This window comes from Prunus avium, chromosome 2 (assembly GCF_965620075.1).
Source record: "Prunus avium chromosome 2, drPruAviu1.hap1.1, whole genome shotgun sequence".
Classification (NCBI taxonomy): domain Eukaryota; kingdom Viridiplantae; phylum Streptophyta; class Magnoliopsida; order Rosales; family Rosaceae; genus Prunus; species Prunus avium.
The window spans coordinates 35,951,819-35,976,803 of NC_142285.1; the positions used below are offsets into that span (position 1 = coordinate 35,951,819).

Sequence of the window (24,985 nt, forward strand, 5' to 3'; positions counted from 1 at the left end):
AAAGTTTGTCAAAGGGTATGGCATAATAGCCCAACCTCTCACACAAATGCTCAAACATGATGGATTTTCATGAACTCCTACATCTGATGCCGCATTTGCCTACCAAGCTCAAAGCTGCTATGCTCTCTACACCAGTCTTAACACTTCCTGACTTTTCCAAACCCTTCACAATTGAGTGTGATGCTTCCCAACAGAGAATTGGTGCAGTATTGTCCGAAGATATTCACCTCATAACTTTCCTCTCCAAGCCTCTGTCATGACCCAATCTTGCTATTTATGTTTATGATAAAGAAATGTTGGCCATCGTCTTTGCCGTACAAAAATGAAGACCTTACTTGATTGACAATCAATTCCGCATCCTCACAGACCATCAACCTATTCGGCACTTCTTATATCAACACATCACTACTCTTACATAGCAACGCTGGTTGCAAAAGCTCATAGGTAACAATTATGTGGTGCAATACCATCCCGGCATCCAGAACTCAGCCATCGATGCTCTCTCTTGTTGCCACGAACTATTGGCCATTACCATTCTTCTCAACCAATACTGGACGCTGCCCATGATATTCAATCAGCTTGCCTCACCGATGTCGTCGCCTCTAAAATCATCCAACAACTCCAAATTGATCTATCCACAGCACCAAAAAAATTCTCATTTAATAGCGGCTTGCTTCTGTATATGGGGAGGCTTTTGTTCCAGCACAATTAAAGTGGTGCCCTAAACTTTTGGAGGAATTCCACGCCTCACATGTAGCAAGGTATTCTAGTTATTTAAGGACATATAAAAGGCTGTAGCACAATTTCATGTGGCTTGGGATGCATAAGGACATCAAAAAATTTATCGCCCACTGCAATATCTGCCAGCACCAGAAATATGAGGCAATCCACCCTCCAGGATTACTCCAACCTCTTCCCATCCCTACTGGTGCTTGGGTTGATATTAGTCAGGATTTTATTGAAGGGTTGCCTCACTCCCAAGATAAAAACGTCATACTAGTTGTTGTTGATTGACTCACAAAATATGCTCATTTTGTACTCTAGTCCATCCATATACAGCTATGAAGGTGGCGACGCCTTTTTTCAAACATATATTCAAATTCCATGGTCTGCCATAAAATATCACTAATGATCAATATCCTATTTTTTTGAGTCAATTTTGGGAGACCTTATTTAAAATGCGAGGCACCAAGTTATTTCGGAGCTCGGCTTATCATCCACAAATTGACTGCCAAACCGAGGTGGTTAACCGGACTCTCAAATATTTTTTATGATGTCTTGTCGATGACAAACCCCATCCGTGGGTCAGTTGGTCATCAGGGTTGGAATGGTGGTACAACACAACATTTCACTCCACTATCCGTATGTCACAATTTCAAGCTCTATATGATTATCCCCCACCTACAGTCACAACATACGTTTCACGCTCCATAGTTGTTTGGATATGATGTTGCATCAAACAGTGAAGCTTCGGCCAGACGTTGAGACTCCAGTTCTTGAGAAAGAGTGCTGAGTAAGTTCAGACAGGAGGAATGTAAATCTTTTACGTTTCACTCTGGGTTGTTTGAATTTGAATCTTTGAAAGAAACCAACAATGAATCCTCGGAAGAAACACAACAATGAACCCCTTGTAGAAACAGACACTGGAACCCTAGAAATCGACATTGAAACCTCCCAAAATATTTAGTCATATCCCAACTCCAGCTCGAATTGTTTTTTCTATTTTTGTTGGAGTTCATATTTAATCTTTGTCGTTTTTTTTTAAAATTCAAAATAAACTTTGTCTTATTAAATGTCTTTTCGGTGTAAATGCCTTATTCAATTTTTAGATGAAGTAACCTTGAGTTGGTTTATGAAGTTGAAGGAGGACGCTTATTGAATCTTTTCATCGTACACGGGCTGGGCGACAATGCTAAAGAAGGCAACGGTGTAGTTGGGGTATTGAGAGGCCTCGGAGAGTGAAGCTTCGGTATGACGTTGAGACTCTGGTTCTTGAGAGAGAGTCGTGTAATTCCAAACAGAGGGAATGTAAGTCTTTTACATTTCACCCAGAGTTGTTTGAAGTCGAACTTTTGGAAGAAACCAACAATGAACTCCCAGAAGAAACAGACACTGGAACCATAGAAATCGACATTGAAACCTCCCAAAATATCTAATAATATCCAAACTTCTGCTCGAATTGTTTTCTCTCTTTTTGTTGGAGTTCTTATTTAATCTTTGTCTTTTTTTATATTTAAAATAAACTTTGAGAGGCCTCGGAGAGTGAAGCTTCGGCATAACGTCGAGACTCCAGCTCTTGAGAGAGAGAGAGCCGAGTAAGTTCAGACAGAGGGAATGTAAAACATTTAAGTTCCACTTCGGGTTGTTTGAAGTCAAACATTTGGAAGAAACCAACAATGACACCAGAAGAAACCGACACTGGAACCATAGAAATCGATATTGAAACCTCTCAAAATATCTAATCATATCTCAACCCCTGCTCGAATTGTTTTGTCTCTTTTTATTGAAGTTCTTATTTAATCTGTCTTTTTTTTAATATATTTAAAATAAACTTTGTCTTATTAAATGTCTTTTTGGTCGAAATGCCTAATTCAATTTTTAGATAATGTAACACTGAGTTGGTTAATGAAGTTGAAGGAGGACACCTATCGGATCTTTTCAGCGAACACGGGCTGGGCGACGATACTGAAGAAGGCAAGGGTGTAGTTGGGGTATTGAGAAGCCTCGAAGAGTGAAGTTTCGGCATGATGTCGAGACTTCGGTTCTTGAGAGAGAGAGAGAGCCGAGTAAGTCCAGACAGAGAGAATGTAAATCATTTATGTTACATTTCGGGTTGTTTGAAATCGAACTTTTGGAAAAAACAAACAATGAACCCCCAGAAGAAACAAACGCTGGAATTATAGAAATCGACATTGAAACCTCCCAAAATATCGAATCATATCCCAACTGATGCTTGAATTGTTTTTTCTCTTTTTGTTGTAGTTCTTATTTAATCTCTGTCTTTTTTTTATATTTAAAATAAACTTTGTCTTGTTAAATGTCTTTTCGGTCGAAATGCTTTATTCAATTTTTAGATGATGTAACCTTGAGTTGGTTTATGAAGTTGAAGGAGGACACCTATCGGATCTTTTCATCGTACGTGGGCTGGGCGACGATGCTGAAGAAGGCAAGGGTATAGTTGGGGTATTGAGAGGTCTCGGAGAGTGAATCTTCGGCATGATGTTGAGACTCCGGTTCTTGAGAGAGAGAGCCGAGTAAGTCCAGAGAGAGGGAATGTAAATCATTTACATTCCATTTCATGTTGTTTGAAATTGAACCTTTCGAAGAAACCAACAATGAACCGCTAGAAGAAACAAACGCTGGAACTATAGAAATCGACATTGAAACCACCGAAAATATCTAATCATATCCCAACTCATGCTCGAATTGTTTTTTCTCTTTTTGTTGTTGTTCTTATTTAATCTTTGTCTTTTTTTTTAATATTTAAAATAAACTTTGTCTTGTTAAATGTCTTTTCGGTCGAAATGCCTTATTCAATTTTTAGATGATGTAACCTTGATCTGGTTTCTGAAGTTGAAGGAGGACACCTATCGGATCTTTTCATTGTACACGGGCTAAGCGACGATGTTGAAGAAGGCAAATGTGTAGTTGGGGTATTAAGAGGCCTCGGAGAGTGAAGCTTCGAAATGATGTCGAGACTCCGGTTCTTGAGAGAGAGAGCCGAGTAAGTTCAGACAGAGAGAATGTAAATCATTTACGTCCCATTTCGGGTTGTTTAAAGTCGAACCATTGGAAGAAACCAACAATGAACCCTTAGAAGAAACAAGCACTGGAACTATAGAAATAGACATTGAAACCTCCCAAAATATCTCATCATATCCCAACTCCTGCTCGAATTGTTTTTTCTCTTTTTGTTGGAGTTCATATTTAATCTTTGTCTTTTTTTATATTTAAAATAAACTTTGTCTTATTAAATGTCTTTTTGGTTGAAATGCCTTATTCAATTTTTGGATGAAGTAACCTTGAGTTGGTTTATGAAGTTGAAGGAGGACGCCTATCGGATCTTTTCATCGTACACGGGCTGGGCGACTATGCTGAAGAAGGCAAGGGTGTAGTTGGGGTATTGAGAGGCCTCGGAGAGTGAAGCTTCGCCCTAACGTCGAGACTTCGGTTCTTGAGAGAGAGGGAGAGCGAGTAAGTCCAGACAGAGGGAATGTAAATAATTTACGTTCCACTTCAGGTTGTTTGAAGTCGAACATTTGGAAGAAACCAACAATAAACCCCCAGAAGAAACAGGCACTGGAACCAAAGAAATCGACATTGTAACCTTCCAAAATATCTTATCATTTCCCAACTTCTGCTCGAATTGTTTTTTCTCTTTTTGTTGGAGTTCTTATTTAATCTGTCTTTTTTTTAAAATTTAAAATAAACTTCGTCTTATTAAATGTCTTTTCGATCGAAATGCCTTATTCAATTTTTAGATGAAGTAACCTTGAGTTGGTTTATGAAGTTGAAGGAGGACGCCTATCGGATCTTTTCATCGTACACGGGCTGGGCGACTATGCTGAAGAAGGCAAGGGTGTAGTTGGGATATTGAGAGGCCTCGGAGAGTGATGCTTTGCCCTAACGTCGAGACTCCGGTTCTTGAGAGAGAGGGAGAGCGAGTAAGTCCAGACAGAGAGAATGTAAATAATTTACATTCCACTTCAGGTTGTTTGAAGTCGAACATTTGGAAGAAACCAACAATGAACCCCCAGAAGAAACAGGCACTGGAACCAAAGAAATCGACATTAAAACCTTCCAAAATATCTTATCATTTCCCAACTTCTGCTCGAATTGTTTTTTCTCTTTTTGTTGAAGTTCTTATTTAATCTGTCTTTTTAAAAAAAAATTTAAAATAAACTTTGTCTTATTAAATGTCTTTTCAATCGAAATGCCTTATTCAATTTTTAGATGAAGTAACCTTGAGTTGATTTATGAAGTTGAAGGAGGACGCCTATCGGATCTTTTCATCGTACACGGGCCGGGCGACTATACTGAAGAAGGCAAGGCTGTAGTTAGGGTGTTGAGAGGTCTCGGGGAGTGAAGCTTCGGCCTAACGTCGAGACTCCGGTTCTTGAGATAGAGAGTGAGTAAGTCCAGACAGAGGGAATGTAAATTATTTACGTTCCACTTCGGGTTATTTGAAGTCGAACATTTGGAAGAAACCAACAATGAACCCCCAGAAGAAACATGCACTGGAACCATAGAAATCGACATTGAAACCTCCCAAAATATCTAATCATATATCAACTCCTGCTCAAATTGTTTTTTTTCTTTTTGTTGGAGTTCTTCTTTAATCTTTGTCTTTTTTTAAAATTTAAAATATACTTTGTCTTATTAGTTGTCTTTTCGGTCGAAATGCCTTATTCAATTTTAAGATGAAGTAACCTTTAGTTGGTTTATGAAGTTGAAGGAGGATGCCTATAAGATCTTTTCATCGTACACGGGCTGGGAGACGATGCTGAAGAAGGCAAGGATGTAGTTGCGGTATTGAGAGGCCTTCGAAAGTGAAGCTTCGGCCTGACGGCGGGACTCTGGTTCTTGAGAGAGAGAGCTGAGTAAGTCCAGGCAGAGGGAATGTAAATCTTTTACGTTCCACTTCGGGTTGTTTGAAGTCGAACCTTTAGAAGAAACAAACAATGAACCCCCAGAAGAAATAAACACTGGAACCATAGAAATCGACATTAAAACCTCCCAAAATATCTAATCATGTCCCAACTCCAGCTCGAATTGTTTTTCTCTTTTTGTTGGAGTTCTTATTTAATCTTTGTTTTTTTTTATTTTTAAATATTTAAAATAAACTGTCTTATTAAATGTCTTTTCGGTCGAAATGCCTTATTCAATTTTTAGATGAAGTAACCTTTAGTTGGTTTATGGAGTTGAAGGAGGACGCCTGTCTAATCTTTTCTTCGAACACAGGCAGGGCAAAGATGCTGAAAAGGGCTAGGGTGTAGTTGGGGTATTGAGAGGCCTCGGAGAGTGAAGCTTCGGCTTGACGTTGAGAGTCCGGTTCTTGAGAGAAAGTGTTGAGTAAGTCCAGACAGTTGGAATGTAAATCTTTTACGTTCCACTATGGGTTGTTTGATATTGAGCCTTTGGAAGAAACCAACAACGAACCCCCAGAAGAAACAGATACTGGAACCCTAGAAATCGACATTGAAACCTCCCAAATTATCTAGTTTTATGCGAACACCAGTGCGAATTGCTTTTTCTCTTTTTGTTGTAGTTCATATTTAATCTTTGTCTTTTTTTCTATTTAAAAGAAACTTTGTTTTATTGAAGGTTTTTTGGGTCGAAATGTCTTATTCGATTTTTAGATAAAGTGACCTTGAGTTGGTTTATTAAGTTGAAGGAGGCTGCTTGTCGGATCTTTTCATCGTACACGGGCTGGGCGACGATGCTGAAGAGGGCTAGGTTGTAGTTAGGGTATTGAGATGCCTCGAAGAGTGAAGCTTCGGCCTGACGGCGAGACTCCGGTTCTTGAGAGAGAGTGCCGAGTAAGTTGAGATAGAGGGAATGTAAATATTTTACGTTCCACTCTGGTTTGTTTGAAGTTGAACATTTGGAAGAAACCAACAATGAATTCAAGAAGAAACAGACACTGGAACACTAGAAATCGACATTGAAACCTCCAAAAATATTTAGTCCTATAACAACTCCAGTTCGAATTTCATTTTCTCTTTTTGTTGGAGTTCATATTTAATCTTTGTCCTTTTTTAAAAAAAATTTAAAAGAAACTTTGTCTTATTCAATATTTTTTTGGGTCGAAATGTGTTATTCAATTTTTAGATAAAGTAACCTTGAGTTGGTTAATGAAGTTGATGGAGGACGTCTGTCGGATCTTTTCATCGTAAATGGGCTGGGTGACGATGCAAAAGAGGGCTAGGGTGTAGTTGGGGTATTGAGAGGCCTCGGAAAGTGAAGCTTTAGCCTGACGGCGAGGCTCCGGTTCTTGAGAGAGAGTGCCGAGTAAGTCCAGACAGAGGGAATGTAAATATTTTATGTTCCACTCTGAGTTGTTTGAAGTTTAACATTTAGAAGAAACCAACAATGAACCCCCGAAAGAAACAGACATTGGAACTCTAGAAGTCGACATTGAAACCTCCCAAAATATCTAGTCCTATCCCAACTCCAGTTCGAATTGCTTTTTCTCTTTTTGTTGAAGTTCATATTTAATCTTTGTCATTTTTGTTTATTTAAAAGAAACTTTGTCTTATTCATTGTTTTTTGGGTCGAAATGTTTTATTCAATTTTTGGATAAAGTAATCTTGAGTTTGTTAATGAAGTTGAAGGAGGCTGCCTGTCGGATCTTTTCATTGTACACGGGATGGGCGACGATGCTGAAGAGGGCTAGGGTGTAGTTAAGGTATTGAGAACCCTAGAAATTGACATTGGAACCTCCCAAAATATATAGTCTAATTCCAACTCCAGTTCGAATTTCTTTTTTTCTTTTTGTTGGAGTTCATATTTCATCTTTGTCTTTTTTATTTATTTAAAAGAAACATTGACTTATTCAATGTTTTTTTGGGTCGAAGTGTCTTATTCGATTTTTTGATAAAGTAACCCTGAGTTGGTTTATTAAGTTGAAGGAGGCCGCCTGTCAGATCTTTTCATCGTACACGGCCTGGGCGACGATGCTGAAGAGGGCTAGGTTGTAGTTGAGGTATTGTGAGGCCTCGAAGAGTGAAACTTCGACCTGACGGCGAGACTTCGGTTCTTGAGAGAGAGTGTTGAGTAAGTCCAGACAGAGGGAATGTAAATCTTTTATGTTCCGCTCAACAATGAACCCCTAGAATAAACAGACATTGGAATCCTAGAAATCGACATTGAAACCTCCCAAAATATCTAGTCCTATCCCAACTCCAGTTCGAATTGCGTTTTCTCTTTTTGTTGGAGTTCATATTTAATCTTTGTCTTTTTTTTTATTTAAAAGAAACTTTGTCTTATTCAACGTTTTTTGGGTCGAAATGTTTTATTCAATTTTTTTGATAAAGTAACCTTGAGTTGGTTATTAAAGTTGAAGGAGGCCGCCTGTCGGATCTTTTCATCGTACACGGGCTGGGCGACGATTCTGAAGAGGGCTAGGGTGTAGTTGTGTCACGACCTGATTCGAGAATAAAGAATATTCCCGAATAAGGGTGCGTGAATTGAAACAAATAAATAAAATGACTGAAAAATTGGTTAAAATACATTACCATTACATTAATAAAAAATAATTAATAATAATAATCTTACAAGTTTACAAGATATAAATAAAAATTTATCACTCTAAACTAATCCAATTTCTCTAGTTTCGGCTTTGTCTTGCCCCTTAATTGATCCGAAAAACAAAATAGGTGAGGGATGAGCAAACCACCGCTTAGTGAGTAGATTATGTAATATGCCAGTCAAGCAATGCCATTTTACACACTATAGAAAATATAATAAAAAGATACATAATCCAAATCATATCACATCATTACTTCATATCTTGGTTATCCTTCACAAATTGTACCCAGTACGTGAACCCTATTGGCCTCACTGCCCTATGTCCCCGTCTGGTACATTTATCTTTCGGATACCCCGTCACTAAAGTCCTCATGTTCTATGAATAATACATACTTCACAAAAACTCCAAATAATATATGTATTGTGTGAAATATTGCACAAATTTGACCTGCTTGACTTGAAAATAGAGAAAGATTTGTAAATAGAATAAATCCATGATTTATCACAAAATAAGAAATTTTAGAATACATTAAATAACCCACTCACCAAGATAAGTATGAAATATTTTAAGACAAACACACATACTCTTCATCTTGTTTCTTTTTCTTCCTTCTCTCTCTCTTTCTCTCTCTCTCTCTCTCTCTCTCTCTCACTACTTCATGGTAGAAATCTATATTAAAGGATTGGAATGAATGATTGAAGTAAGGAAGCATGATATTTATAGGAGAGGATATGCATGCACCCAATTAATATTTATATATACAATATTTTAAACCACCAAAATATAAGATATAAAATTAAGGGAATAATGTGACTCATCCCCCTTTGGTCAATAATATCACAATACCACCATCAAAAGATAAGATAGAAAGATGAGAGAATAATGTGAGTCATCCACCTTTGGCCAATGATATCACAACACCACCACCAAAAGATAAGATAAGAGGAAGGGAATAATGTGAGTCATCAAGTTAGAAGAGAGTGATGATACAATGAATGGGGAGGAAGAGAATGAGAAAAAATCTTAGGCTAGGTGACTCACCTCCAATAGATGAACAACTCATCCCAATTTGGGATAAAAATCAGATTTTTTTTTGAAGAGAAAGTAAGAGGGAAAGGGGGAAGAATGGGAGGATGATGGTTTGATTAAAACCAACTATAAGTCTCTACACATGGATAACAAGAATGGTGTCATCTTTCAACTAAAGGGATAATCTCATACTAGGCTTAAGATTTAATAACATATAAATCTTCACAATAAATATTTAAATAAGAAAAATTCATATTAATAAATAATTATTATATATATATTTTATGGGTTCTCACAAGTAGGGGTATTGAGAGGCCTTGGAGATTGAAGCTTCAGCCTGACGGCGAGAGTCTGGTTCTTGAGAGAGAGTGCCGAGTAAGTCCAGACAGAGGGAATGTAAATCTTTTACGTTCCACTCCGGGTTGTTTGAAGTTGAACTTTTGAAATAAACCAACAATGAACCTCCATAAGAAACAGACAATGGAACCCTAGAAATCGACATTGAAAGCCCCCAAAATATCTAGTCCTATCCCAACTCCAGTTCGAATTGCTTTTTCTCTTTTTGTTGAAGTACATATTTAATCTTTGTCCTTTTTTTAATTTATTTAGAAGAAACTTTGTCTTATTCAATGTTTTTTGGATCGAAATGTCTTATTCGATTTTTTGATAAAGTAACCTTGTGTTGGTTTTTTAAGTTGAAGGAGGCCGCCTGTCGGATCTTTTCATCATTCACGGGTTGGGTGACGATGCTGAAGAGGGCTAGGTTGTAGTTGGGGTATTGAGATGCCTCGAAGAGTGAAGCTTTGGCTTGACGACGAGACTCCGGTTCATGAGAGAGAGTGTCAAGTAACTCCAGACATAGGGAATGTAAATATTTTACGTTCCACTTCGGGTTGTTTGAAGTTGAACATTTGGAAGAAACCAACAGTGAACCCCCAGAAGAAACAGACACTGGAACCCTAGAACTCGACATTGAAACCTCCCAAAATAACTAGTCCTATCCCAACTCCAGTTCGAATTGCATTTTCTCTTTTTGTTGGAGGTCATATTATCTTTTTTTTTATTTAAAAGAAACTTTATCTTATTCAATGTTTTTTGAGTCGAAATGTCTTATTCAATTTTTAGATAAAGTAACCTTGAGTTGGTTTATGAAGTTAAAGGAGGCCCCTTGTCAGATCTTTTCATCGTATACGGGCTGGGCGACGATGCTTAAGATGGGTAGGTTGTAGTTGGGGTATTGAGAGGCCTCGGAGAGTGAAGCTTCGGCCTGATGGTGGGACTCCGGTTCTTGAGAGAGAGTGCCGAGTAAGTCCAGACAGAGGGAATGTAAATTTTTTACGTTCCACTCATGGTTGTTTGAAGTTGAACATTTAGAAGAAACCAACAATGAACCCCCAGAAGAAACAGACATTAGAACCCTAGAAATCGACATTGAAACCTCCCAAAATATCTAGTCCTATCCCAACTCCAGTTCGAATTGCATTTTCTCTTTTTGTTGGAGTTCATATTTAATCTTTGTCTTTTTTTAAATTAAAAGAAACTTTGTCTTATTCAATTTTTTTGGGTCGAAATGTTTTATTCAATTTTTTTGATAAAGTAACCTTGAGTTGGTTAATGAAGTTGAAAGAGGCCGCCTGTCGGATCTTTTCATCATACACAGGCTGGGCGACGATGTCGAAGAGGGCTAGGGTGTAGTTGGGGTGTTGAGAGGCCTCGGAGAGTGAAGCTTAGGCCTGACGGCGAGACTTCGGTTCTTGAGAGAGAGTGCCGAGTAAGTCTAGATCGAGGAAATGTAAATCTTTTACGTTCCACTCCAGGTTGTTTGAAGTTGAACATTTGGAAGAAACCAACAATGAACCCCCAGAAGAAACAGACACTAGAATCCTAGAAATCGACATTGATACCTCCCAAAATATCCAGTTCTATCCCAACTCGAGTTCGAATTACTTTTTCTCTTTTTGTTGAAGTTCATATTTAATATTTTTTTTTAATTTAAAAGAAACTTTGTTTTATTTAATGGTTTTTGGGTCGAAATGTCTTATTCAATTTTTAGATAAAGTAACCTTGAGTTGGTTTATGAAGTTGAAAGAGGCCGCCTGTCTGATCTTTTCATTGTACACGGGCCCGCCGACGATGCTAAAGAGGGCTAGAGTGTAGTTGGGGTATTGGGAGGCCTTGAAAAGTGAAGTTTCGGCCTAACGACGAGAGTTCGGTTCTTAAGGGAGAGTGTCGAGTAAGTCCAGACATAGGGAATATAAATCTTTTACGTTCCACTCTGGGTTGTTTGAAGTTGAACCTTCGAAAGAAACCAACAATGAACCCCCAGAAGAAACAAACACTGGAACCCTACAAATTGACGTTGAAACCTCCCAAAATATCTAGTCATATCCCAACTCCAGTTCGAATTGCATTTTCTTTTTTTGTTGGAGTTCATATTTAATTTTTGTCTTTTTTTTAATTTAAATGAAACTTTGTCTTATTCAGTATTTTTTGGGTCGAAATGTCTTATTTAATTTTTAGATAAAGTAATCTTAACCTAACTAACCAAATCAAATTTTAAAACTTTATATAAATCCAATTAACCAAATTGTTTTTTTTTTTCGTAACTTGTTACCAAAAATCATAATAATTACAAATTTGTTGGGTATAAAATAATTATTTTGATTAACCCTCAAACTGATGGACAGTCAGAAAGGACAATTCAGACCTTGTAAGATATGTTGAGATCTTGTATGTTACAACTGCAAGATAGTTGGGATACTCATCTTGCCTTGGTGCAGTTTGCATATAATAACATTTATCATTCGAGCATTGAGATGGCTTCGTATGAAACTTTGTATGGGAGGCAGTGTAGAACTTCTATTTTTCGAATGAGGTGAGTGACAGGAAATTAGAGAAAGTAGAAAGTATCCAAACAACAATTGAGAAGGTGAAGATAATTCGAGAAAAGTTTAAAACCACGCAAGATCGACAAAAGAGTTTTGCAGACAACAGGTCCAAGGATCTTGAGTTTGCAGTTGGGGATTGGATGCTCTTGAAGCTATCTCCTTGGAAGGGTCTGATGAGGTTCAGGAAATGTGGGAAGTTAAGCCCTCGTTATATCGGACCTTATGAGATCACGGAACGCATCGGACCCGTTGCCTACCGACTTGCCTTACCTCCGGAACTATCTCGGATCCATGACGTGTTTCATGTGTCTATGTTGAGAAAGTACGTGCCTGATCCTTCTCATATCCTAGAATATCAACCCGTGAAGTTGATAGAAGATTTGACGTATGAGGAGCAATCAGTGCAAATTCTGGATAGAAAGGAAAAAGTGTTGCACAATAGATCCATTCCAGTAGTGAAAGTCTTATGGAGGAGTCAAACTGTTGAAGAAGCTAATTGGGAGCCCGAGGCGCAAATGCGGGCCAAGTACCCTTATTTCTTCAATTGACAAGTACATAAATTTCGAGGATGAAATTCTTTTATAAGGGGGGTAGGTTGTAACACCCCGACCCTAATTAAATTCTCCATTTAAATTAATTAAGTATGAATTTACAATTTTGCCCTCAAGGGTAGGGGCATTTTGGTCACTTTTTAACCCGGAAGGAATTTGGGGAAATGACTGGTACTTTTACGTAGATCGCACCGACATGAGTCCGTGGACAAGTAGTGGGCTCGAATCGGAGTTGTAACCAAAAAATTACGATCAAAACAAACTCAGTGGCACAGTCATAATTATTTCAAAAATGGTTTTAAATATCAGCAAAACCCTCTCTCTCTCTCTCTCTCTTCCTCCCGCGCGACCCCCCCCCCCCCCCGCGAATAGTAACAGCAGCTACTTCTCTCCTTTGCCGCTGCCACTCGCGTTGGGAACGGTTCCAAAAGAATCGGCTCTTCTTCCTCTTCCAGCCCCGCCTCATCCCAGCCGCCACCGCCGTCAGCTGGCCATATTTTGCAGAAAAGTGGCCTGATTTTTCGTAAAATTTTCGGAGCTCATTCCGACGATTCTGGGAACCAAATTCTTCGAACTTAGTCTGTTTTCTCATCCTCTCGATGTGTTCTAGCTGTTGGTTGGGTTGTTTAGGATTAATTTCTGCGTTTTGAAACGGTTTTAAGCTATTAAAATTTTGGGCGGTTTCGGCCCTCGATTTCGGCCAACTCCGGTTACTTTTTGGGGTTAGTCCAAGAACATAAGTTGCTCCACTCAATGTGCTGATCATGTAGGTATAAGTCTTGATCCGCGATTTGGAGTTTTTCCGATTGTCGAAAATCGCTTTGGACACCCATGCGTTGCCGGCGCGTGGGCCACTTTTTGGCCGGTCTTGGAGTCCTAAAATAATCTTCATGTCGTCCCGAGCACGACGGTATGCTCGGATATGAATTTGATTATCGTTTGATCGTCGATCAGATATTGCATATTAGGCGTTATCCGAGTTCGACATGTTCGAATCGTTGGATCGACTTCTTTTCAATATATGTTGATTTAGGCATCCCTAGGATCATGTAAGAATTGGCGGATTGTGAATCGAAGGCCCGGATGTTCCGATTCAATAACTTAAAGTTTGAGTTAAACGTTAACTGTCCGATCTAGGGTTTTTTTTTCAATTTTTTTTGGTTGCTGATGTCATTATGACGTCAGCATTGTGTCATTTGGCCCAGCTTGTGCTGAATTTGTCTGGGCTCGTGGGACCCAACCCTTGCCCAGGCTGGACCTTGCGCTCTGGAGGGCATTTCCATCGTGCTAAATGGAGGCGGACATGTACATATAAGGCACATCACCCCCTCTCTGTTGGTCGATGTGGGATCTTACACCTTTGGGTCTTCATACTTGACATGTTGCTCCTACTGTTGTGAATCAGTTAATTTTTAAGGATATGTGCAGGGTTTGTTTACCCAGACTTATTGTTCCTTAGTGTTTCTGTTGGGCGTTTTCCCTCCACTTTACCACACAAAAAAGAAAAAAGAAAAAAAAAGAAGGCTTTTTATTTTTTTTTATTTTTTTATTTTAATACAAGCTATATTTGTAACAACCTCTAAAATTTGGGTATTAATATGTAGTTGTGGTATTGGGGGAGGGGTTTTCTCACACACACTATCAAGGCCCTTTTCACTAAGCTAGACTCCGTTGTCAAATTTTGTAATTATTAGTCTTTAAAGAAAAAAAAAAGATGAAATATGAAATTAATTCACGTAGGATGCATATATACATTTTTTATATTACTTATTTTTCACACACTTTTTAAAGATATGACAAAAAAATTACGTTTTTAAAAATCAATATATTATACACGTATTATTAACCTATTTTTCACATATTAGTGAATAAAAATACTACACATTAAAAAATTTATATAATCTATATGAAAATACTTTACAATGACCAAATTTTTAACCGTATTCTTTTATATAAAAAAAATTGTCGAATAATAAATGCACATATTTTATTTGGCTAGTCAATCAACCAGCCTCTCTATCCGGCAACTAAAAACTAAAGGTGGCTTGTGTGTATATTGTAAGTTGGTTCTGCAATTACTCCTTATGACATGATTGATGGTTTCCTTCTTTCTAATTGCTTGTTGTGGATGGTGCAAGGTATCATCTTTCCGGAGAATTTCAGAAAGACCTTCTCTTCACCTCTGCCTTATGTGAAACATGTTGTAATCCCTACATGGAATCCTCGAACAGAAGCGACAGAAATTTCTGACTTGAAGGACTCCTTGGATTGGATTGCACCTTCTGCATACGGTGGCCATACCTAAGAGGTTCCATCTCAGTAGATAACTTTGAAATGTCCTCGCTTCACTAATTTGTTACCAAATCGGACTTCTCTCATGTCCCAAACTTAATCAATTTGTTTATTTTATCATGTTCTTCTATAGTATATTGTTATAAGCATGAGATTAGGATGGGATCAATAAATAAACTACATATGGTTTAGGGTTAAATAAGAGAAACTTGTTTGGTAATTGTTTTTAGTTTTATGTGGAATTTGAAAATGAAATTGTGTTAGAATAGAAAATGAAATTTTTGTTAGAATAAAAAATTCCCTTCGATATTGTCACATACGTGCCCAGATCACTAGGTAGCAGAGTAGATCTTATATAAATTCTTTTGAACGTATTAAAATGTTTAAGTTTGTGCAGCATAAGTCACTCTCCGAAGGTTTTATCTATGTAAAATTGTAAATGAAAGTAGTAAAACACGATGACTATTTGAACTATTTGTGCCATCTACCATGGCACAATTTATAACAATCATTTCCAGCTCATGTTTTTCTCTTTGCAAGCATTCATTTGGCATTTGAACTTGTTGCTGTCTTGTATTATTCTTATGCTTGGATTTAATCATGAGCTGCATGGAATATCATACCATGCAGGTAGGTATTTATCTGGGGGGAAGCAAGGTAGTCCATTTTAGACCTGAGAGAAATTTGAACTCAAGCACTGAAGCATCATCTCACGTTTATGATTCAATGTCTTGAGGAACAGTTAGGAATATTTAGGTTTCTTGTCTTGCAAAAAATTGGTTAGTACATTGGTAGTCCTACAAGTTAAGGATAGATTTTGGGTTTATTTTGTTCCTCCCATCTCTTGCTCTATTATGTTTTCTTCTATCCATTCTCTCAAGCAACATAAAAACTAAAGATGGCCATATTTTGGAAAAATACTTTCATAACATCTTTTAACTTCTTACTTACTCATTGGCTTAAGTCTCTTCCTCTGACACGTCTAATGAATGGAAATTATTATCAAATAATTAAAAGACGACCAATTCAGGGTATGCACAAAATCTTTCATGAATGGTTTCAAACTTGGGTTGAGTACCGCAATTACAAGGTAGGTCTGGTTTCTTGACTGAAAAAAAACGTAGTTCTGGTTTCAGCTATAAGTAGGCTGCTAGACCAAAGTTCATGAGAATATGCTGTCAGGCGGAATAAAATTACACTGAAAACCAATATCTAAGCTCAGGCATGGTTCAAGTTTTGCTAATTACCAACGTTCGAAATACTTGAAATATGAGAGAGAGAGAGAGAGAGAGAGAGAGAGAGAAGGACCCGACCCGCCCAGAGCCGCCTAGCGCCTAGGCGGCCGCCTAGCACCTAGGCGGGCGATTTTTAATATCTTATGAAAACTAATCATATCCAAGTATAACAGTAAGCATAGCTGGCAATTGAGAAAAAATATTGAAGAAGAAAACCTGTTCCTGAAGCATTTTCCAACTCCTGCTTTCAAATCCCAAGTTTTCTAAGATTGTCTCAGCAGCTCAAGGATAAAAGCTAGGGTTTTTTTTGTTGACGACAAGTTTGGTAAATGTGAACTTACCCTTGTGAAGCAATGTGAAGCTGAGAGAGGTACAGAGAGGGTACTGGACGCAAGGCACGCCGTTGAAGCTTTCAACTTGCGAGTCTCTTTCTTCCTACTTCATTTCTTGAGCTCGGTGTCCGTAAACGACTCTCAACGGTGTCGTTCCTTTTAAAGTTTCGCCCTAACATTTCCGGACTATAATTAATTACCAAACCAAACCCGACCCAAATATGCATCAAGCTCATTCGGAGGCCCATTCACAAGTAAAAGCCCGCAGCTTGAATTCCAAGCCTGAAGAAAAAGTATGGACCTGAAGGTTCAGCAGTGAAGGCCTTTCTTGGGTCTTAGTGAGTCCTCTAATTATAATATGTGGGATTGGATTTTCTTTAATTTGAAAGATGGTAAGAGGAAGAGCTGCTGTAATCAATTGCAATGGAATGTCGTTTTTGGTTTTGCTTTGTGGCACATATGGAAAAACCGTTGCGTTGAGGCTTTTGAAGACAATCAGTCCCACACATCTCTTTTCTTGTACCTAGGCTATGTCTATCAAGCTGCCAATGATTGGAGATGTGCCAAGTTAATAACTCTAATAGTAAGGCTGCTAAGATTGAGGTCCTTCTTACTTGGAATTTTCCTCCTGTTGGTTGGTGGAAACTAAATACTAATGGCTGCAGGAAAGGTGAGGAAGGGATTATTGGTGCTGGTGGTTTAATCAGAAATGTCAATGGGGATTGGGTTGGTGGATTCTCTACTAACATTGGGAGGGGGTCTATTTTACAAGATGAATTGTGGGCCACCCTCTATGGCTTGCGGCTTGCTAAACAATCCAACTATTTTCCCCTTAGAGCACCTCCACCCCAAAGAGCAAGGGCAAGTCAAAGACAAGGCAAGGTTTGTTAGTATTCACATGAATAGTGGCAGCCCTTGCCTTTTTTGTTTCCACCCCCAAAAGGCAAGAGCAGGGTCAATTACTATTCACATGAGATATGAGGAGATGAATTTGTATAGAGTTTTTGGTGTGGGAAGTAAAGAATATGGCTAGGTATTTATAAATAATAAAAAATCTGAATTTTTTGGTATTTTTTTCAAACTTTTTTGGTTGCTGACATCATTATGATGTCAGCATTGTGTCATTTTGCCCAGGCAGCAGCTCGGGCAAAATTTGCCTGTGGGCTTGCTTGGGCTCGTGGGACCCAACCCTTGCCCGGGTTGGACCTTGCGCACTAGAGGGTGTTTTGGGGCTTGGGGCTGCCTTTTGCTCGGGCTAGACCCTTGCGCTGGAGGTGGCCTTATTGTGGAGTCCGATTCCTGTTTGGTGGTGGATCTTTTGAATGCACCTAATTGTGATCCTCTTCACCCATTGTTCACTCTTATCTCTAGATGCAAAGCTATCATGACTGGTGGTGTTTGCCGAATTCATCATGTCTTTAGAGAAAACATGGTGTTGCTGATATGCTTGCTTCTATTGGGGTCACCAAGCCTTTGGGTCTTCATATTAGGGATGTTGCTCCTACTGTTGTGAATCAGTTAATCTTTAAGGATATGTGTAGGGTTTGTTTGACCTCCACTTTACCACCAAAAAAAAATAGGCCTTTGATTTTTTTTTTTTATAATAAATATTTTAATACAAGCGATATTTTTATAAATACTTTACAATGACCGAATTTTTAACCGTATTCTTTTATATAAAAAATTTGTCGAATAATAAATGCACATATTTTATTGGGAGATTCACTATTATACCCAATATAGTAGCCCAAATTATTATAAAAAAAACCCTATATAAAATGGACTTTAGAAACATACCTTAAGCGCATATACAACATAACAAAAAGGCTTTTAACTTCATTTAAAGTACAAAACTACCATTAATTTATTAAAACAACCCCAACTTCAAAATCTCATAAAAAAGCTCAAAACACTCAATAGGGCATCAAAGTAATTTAATAATCAAAATTAATTTCAATAGGGCTAGCTGCCATTTTTTTGGGTTTGATTATAAAAATTAAATGGTGTAGGGTTTTATCTATAATATTAATGCTAAAAATGAGTATATGACTAAATATCTCTATTTTATTTGTGTTTTTCTACTCCCTATTTTACTAATTGTGGCTTCTGATAAGGAAAGTTTGTATCTAGAAGTTAGTTTTTCTTTGACTCACTACCTGTTGTAGTTGGACTTATTTGAGGACTTTGACTGGAAAATTGAGCACCAAAGTGTGCTGTTTTGAAAAATGTGAGCAAAAGCCATCAACTTTGTAGATTGGCGTTGTTAGTTAGGCAAGTGCAATTTTCAAATATCATCATGGCCTATTTTGAAGTGAAATGGACATAACCTTGTATATTCCTTTTCCAATACATTACCGATATCAACATGTATGGCCTGGAAGCCAACTGGAGTTTTTTTTATATTTTTTTTAAAGTCAACATGTTAGTTAACATCAAGAAAATTGGATCCAAATAATACCACTATTCTTGTCAGTGAGTTCCTAGATTCTAGGTTCAAGTCTATTCTCCCCAATATCGCTTCATTTCTGCTTCAGGAATTAAAACTGAAAATGATGTGTGATAAATAAAAAATATAGATCAATCCCAAACATTTATTGTGTTTATCATCCTAAAAGTCACATTCAATAGGAAAAACTTAGAGGGCTTAATTTACAAACCAAAACAAGTTATCCAAAGGGAGATTAAGGAGTCTTCAAACTGATTACATATGATATATGTTCATGAATAAGTATCTAAAATATCTATCAGGATTATAGGTCACCACCAAACATTGGGTCATGATGCACGGTGGAGAATAGATCATCTTCAAGGCAATGAACATTATTCATGAGAATGCCCAACAGCTGATCTCTGTGTTGTTGCAGCTCCAAGACTTGAGATCTTATTGATTCCAATTGGGATCTGAGTTCTTCAATCATCTTCTGCAAATGGAAAATAGCTCCAGTGCAGCCATAAACAGGGTCTCTGAGCCTTGCTCTTGCTTCATACACTAGAGCTTTCACTGCATCTTCCCTTCTTGTCTCTTCCACCATCTGATTCCAAAATACAATTGCCATATCTTAGCTGATGTTTAATTAATAATAATTCTAACAAAACTCTGTTCTAAGCATATTCAAGTACCACAGAAACTCACCTGAATCATTTTGATCACATTGCTAGCACCAAAAACTTTATGCACACCAGCAAACTTCTCAATCTCCTCACCTGGGAAATATGGTGCAAGTGAGCAATTTCTGTCACATCTTCGGCGTAGCATTCGGCAAGCTGCGCATGGTTGATGAACCCTACTATGCATTGGTACTACTTGGGTGTCCATGTTTTGTTAGTTCAAGGATGGTTCAAAAGAAGCTCTCCAGTTTGTGTATATATATAAGAGAAGAGCTGCTAAAGTTTGCCAAGATGTTGAAAGGAATAATAGGTTGTTAGTTGGGTGCCAAAATTCAAATGTTAAGTGCAAGGAAGGCGGCCACTAGGGGACAGTTTTGAGCTATAATATGAGGGTTGAAAATTGTGAAACCTCACTGTTGGGACAGTGGACCTAACAGTGAACCCCCAATGTGGATTTTTCCGATCATGCAGTTTTGGAGATTAAGTCAGTTTCCAATAAAACAAACCTCATGTTTGGTGATGTTCAACTTTTTGCTGATCAGTTTGTCTTTTCATTAAATTCTGGAAACACACCAAAGACAGCACCATGTGGTAGAAAATTGTGTTTGCACTTACTTGGAGCAAGTTTGATTACCATTTTCCAAAGCTCAATTTCCGTGTGGTTTTGGAGGCTTTTATGACTTCCATTGTGGTTTTTGGACTGCAGCTAGACTACAACCACATATGAAAGTTCCGTGAGCTTTCGTACTTCACACGTGGTAAGCGTCCGAGCAAGGATTTATCTGTAATTTTGAGGCTTCTATTTACGAATAACACGTGTAGCGTCACTCAAGCCAATTAGTTGACAACATATATTATTGGGTGAGGTAGAAGCATGTGTGACTGCTAGAGCCCCAGAATCATTTAAATTACTAATGCAGGGCTTCTATTTCCGATGTGGGATAATACTCTCGACAAATAGTTTGATATGAGGTTTAAATTTCACAATACTTTATTTCCAGAGAGATGAACAAGATACCAAAAACAGTAAGTGCAAACACATGACATTACCGAGAAAAGAGGTTAAATTTCACAAGAGAAGCAATTCCAGGAAACAAGTGAGTGACTAGACAAAGACAGCAAAGTGAAAACCAAGTGGAAATTGAAATAGCATCCATTGGTATCTACAAAATCTGCTAAATAAATAAAACTTGCAGCAGGGGAAAAAAGAGCTGAGGGAGAGAGTCATATTCTTGATCAAGTTTTGTTTCCAAAGCCAGCCCACCTCTTCACTCCTTCCTTCTTCGTCCTTTGGTGGGAGTTGGAACCAAGTAGATTTTCAAGTGATTTTCCTTTTCTGTTCCTAGCCCTTCCTGCTTCTTTCAAAAGATCAGCCAGCCTTTTCTTCTCGTCGTCAAAATCTGGATGTGCCGTCCCAAGCTTCTCTTCCCTTACCTTTAGAATGTGCTCTAGCATCTCAATTGCAGCTTCTACTCTGTAATAAGTAACAGAATTTCATGCTCAATGGAGGAACCAAACTAGAGCATTATAGAACTTAAACATCAATAGTAATAACCCCTAGAGCAGGATTTATCGTAGAATTGAAAATGATTCAATTATAATTTCTAGGTTGAAGACCCCTAGAGAAAGTTAACATTTCATTTCCATTCAACATAGCAGAAAGCACAAACAAAACCCTTACAGCTCACATGAATATCAAAGATCAGTTACCTTCCCATGGCATCATAAGTTGCTGCAAGGTTGCTATATACTCCAAGAGTATCCACATGACAAAGGCCACACTCCTGCTCCAGAATCTCCCTTGCTTCTTCAAAAAGCCGAGCAGCCTCATCTAATTTGTACAACTGCACACTAGCCAATCCCATCTGGTTCAGCACAATACCAAAATGTGCTGATTTCCTCTCCCCACTGGCCCGAAGCTTTGATATAGCACTCTTAAAGGACCTCCAGGCCTCCCCATACCTCCCAACCATGTAGAACATAACACCCATCTGCGCTTCTATTCCTGCAATCGTGCTCCGCTGTGCAGGGGTGTCTTCTAATAACTTCATTGCCTTCTGCAAGAGATTTAGCGCCTCCTCAGGCTCATTGACAGCTTCGTAGATGGCTGAGATTTCCGTCAACCCGCTAGCAATTTCCTCAGATATGATTCCAGGCAAAGGTTTCGCGTATATCCTCAACGCGTTCTCACAGTAGGATTTGGACTCTCTTAGCTTGCCTGTCTTGTAATACAAGTTAGCCAGGCGAATAAAAACTGATGCTACAGAAGGGTGGTTTTCACCCCTTGTGGATTTGAACACTGTAAGTGCTTTCTGGTAGGAAAAAACTGCCTCATCAAAGCGGCAAAGAGACAAGTAAATGTCACCAATGCCCATGTCGATAGCGGCAACCTCATTGTCTTGCCCATTGGCAATCATAATCATGCTTGCAAGAACAAGGTGCTCGAGTGCAGATTCATAATCTCCCTTTGCCTCATAGATGAGAGCCATGAGGCGCCGGTCAGCAGCCTCTTCTACAGACGCAGGTGAGCTATGCTCCTTTCGAATTTCAAGAGTCTTCTTGCAGTAGTTCTCTGCCTCATCAAATTGCATTACTTGGACATGGGCCTCTGCTAGGTACCTGCCATTCATTTCCAATGCCATTTCACACACAATGCAATGCAGTTATGTTAGTGTTTCCAGCACCCTTCCATAATTTTTCGGGTATTTTCACTCATTTTATTTCACCAAAATATTTTTGAAACAATTGAAAGATAGAAATGTAAAAGCCTCAATGATCAAAGAATGAAATGCAGTTACTTTGAAAATACATGAGAAATTACAAATGACTTGTTACATAATCAAAATTTGTAACTAATCAAGTGTGCTCAAAATCCGCCATTGTTTTCAACAAACCTCATCAACCAAATCAATTTTTAATTAGTATTATTAAATTAACAATTTTAGCTAATTATTTTTAAATTAACATTTTTTAGCTAATTATTTTTAAATTAACATTGAGAAACCCGAAGGTGTGAAGACTATATTCAACCCACATCCCAATGCAAATCCACCCAATCCCAAATAATCAGAGAAACATGTGGGCCCAACATTAGTACCAGTCTATCATTTTTCCTACCTACCCAAAAAAAAAAGGCGCATTTTAGCATTATACAGCATCACAAGCTAAAATGAGCCTTTTCAGCTGAGAAAATAGAGCTTATACCTGCAAGTCTCGGCAACTCTCGGATCCAACCCGCCCAGAGTCTCCCTTTGGATCTTCAAACCCGACTCGTAACATAAAATGGACTGCTCAAGCTGTCCCAGCATCGAACACGTGTCACCCAGCTGCATGTACCCGGAGAACTTAGCCAGTGCATGGTCCGGCCCGTTTTCCGGATCCGAGACCTCAATTGCCCGCTCCAAAACCCGAACAGCCTCCTCAAACCTGCCCAAACTGCAGTATATCGCGGCCACAACGTGCAAGCTCATAGCGAGGTCCAGACCCGGACCCGAACACCTCTCGAATGACTTGGAAGCCCGAATGGCGTAGTCCAACGCCTTGTTCGGGCTCTCGCCCGACCCGAAAGTATCCCGGGCGAGCTTTAACAAGAACGGACCCAGATCCGGGTTGTCGAGCGAAGTCTCATCGACGGGTTGGGTTTTTCTGGAGGCTTTCGTTCGTGAGGTGGAAGGTGAAGGGGTTTTGGTACCATTGAAGTGCTCTATTTTACGGGTCGGGTCGGGCACGAAAATGGTCTGGGATGGTGTTTTGGGTGAGGCTAAGCCTAGCATGACTGAGAAGTCAGATACCCAGAATTCAATCTGCTAAATTCAAGCTAAAATTCGATATAATATAAAAAAATCACAACAGAATTGGCAAAACGGAACCAAATACCCGCGCAATTTAACAAATGTGGTGAGAAATCAGCGACGGCAATGACCAATTTAAATTGGGTTTTCTGCTATATTTTGCAGAGAAGCTCATGATAAAGGTGCAGTGTTGGAGAGAGAGAGAGAGAGAGTAATGCGAGAGAGAGAGAGAATGTGTGTGTCGGGTAGAGGAGGGAATTAATGGTGGTGGTGGTGGGGATGGAGGGTTGCGTGGAAGAGACTCGTAATGATGAAGGAATTGTGCTTTAACTTGATGACAAGCTTCAACACGAAAAAGGGGACCAGCAGAGATACGAAATCCATTTTTCAGTATTTTTCTTCTTTTCCACTGCCTTACACGCTGTCCTTCTTTGCTTTGCTTCGTCTGTAATGTTCCCTCTACAGACTGGAGAAAGAAAGAGTTGGAAGGCTGGAAAAACTGATTTGGTTGCTTTGTTGTTAAAGGTCAAAAGTTACAAATGCCACTTGGTGGTTTGCCACATCTGTAAATAAATCTTATTTTCACCTATTGAATTGTGTTTCTAAGTTTTTATTAAAATAATTTCTTTAAGTATTAGTTTTGGCCATTTTGGTCCCAATACGTAATTCAATCCATACGTATTTATTGGACTCAAAATCCGCTCATTATTTAGCTATCCTAACCCGGTGTGTACAATTTCCAGTCAACCCGATCATAGTGGTTTCGGTCGAATAAACTTAAAATTATGCATACTTTTAAGTTTCAATTTTAACTCGCAACATTTAAGAATAGGTTGCATGCGTGGACTCAAAACCCGCAACACTTAACGCTTAAGAATATGACCGTCAACTTATTATAATACGAGTGAAGGCAAAAAGTTTGTATTTCTAACTTTTACGACAAACAGATGAGCGACCAACGAATAAGTTGCATGCGTGGCATGGCATGCATGGCTCCTTGATGTGATGAATAATTCAATGTGGTGTGCAATTTTCCGAAAAGTGTGAGCGTTTACAAGCAGAGCACATGACCCACATGTGAGAGTTGACAATACTTTTAATTTTTTGAAGACTGAAAAACATTACATCCGAAAAAGACTAGGCCCAAAGATAAAGACACAAGGCCCAACCGTATTACAAGCAGAAATAAGCCTTTGTCCCTTTTAAAAAAAACAAGAAGAAATAAGCTCACTAACAGCAGCCCAGACCACAGCAAACCCTAATAACCCCACTTGGGGGTGTACAAGATCCAATTCAATCCAATCCACCTAAATCGACCAATTCAACCCAATTTAATTCAATTTTAATTAGTTTCGAAGATTTAGCGGATTGGATTGAATTCGTAATTTTCAAAACTGGCATAATTGGATCGGATGACAGATTTGCTAATGAGAATCCAATCTAGTTAGTTTGATACTTATTTTGCTTATGTAGGTATTTGTCGTTGAAAATGCTATGAATATTTTAAA

At 38.5% G+C, this 24,985-nt stretch overlaps 3 protein-coding genes across 3 annotated transcripts; 1 reads left to right on the forward strand and 2 right to left on the reverse strand.

Annotated features, from left to right (window-relative positions):
• The first annotated feature begins 12,096 nt into the window (after positions 1-12,096).
• Positions 12,097-12,716, forward strand: LOC148296943 (uncharacterized). Its single transcript, XM_088248678.1, has 2 exons — positions 12,097-12,104; positions 12,167-12,716. The coding sequence occupies exons 1-2, from the start codon at positions 12,097-12,099 to the stop codon at positions 12,714-12,716; spliced, it is 558 nt and encodes a 185-aa protein (XP_088104804.1).
• Positions 12,717-19,203: 6,487 nt separating this feature from the next.
• LOC110757677 (LOB domain-containing protein 1-like) lies at positions 19,204-20,000 on the reverse strand. The gene is made up of 2 exons (XM_021959374.2): positions 19,712-20,000; positions 19,204-19,610 (listed from the first exon to the last, which is right to left on the reverse strand). Exons 1-2 carry the CDS (start codon positions 19,892-19,894, stop codon positions 19,329-19,331), a joined length of 465 nt encoding a protein of 154 aa, XP_021815066.1. The 5' UTR covers positions 19,895-20,000; the 3' UTR covers positions 19,204-19,328.
• A 732-nt stretch (positions 20,001-20,732) lies between these two features.
• LOC110757649 (protein KINESIN LIGHT CHAIN-RELATED 1-like) lies at positions 20,733-23,977 on the reverse strand. Its single transcript, XM_021959334.2, has 3 exons — positions 22,891-23,977; positions 21,397-22,305; positions 20,733-21,160 (listed from the first exon to the last, which is right to left on the reverse strand). Exons 1-3 carry the CDS (start codon positions 23,457-23,459, stop codon positions 20,923-20,925), a joined length of 1,716 nt encoding a protein of 571 aa, XP_021815026.1. The 5' UTR covers positions 23,460-23,977; the 3' UTR covers positions 20,733-20,922.
• Between the last annotated feature and the right edge of the window lie 1,008 nt (positions 23,978-24,985).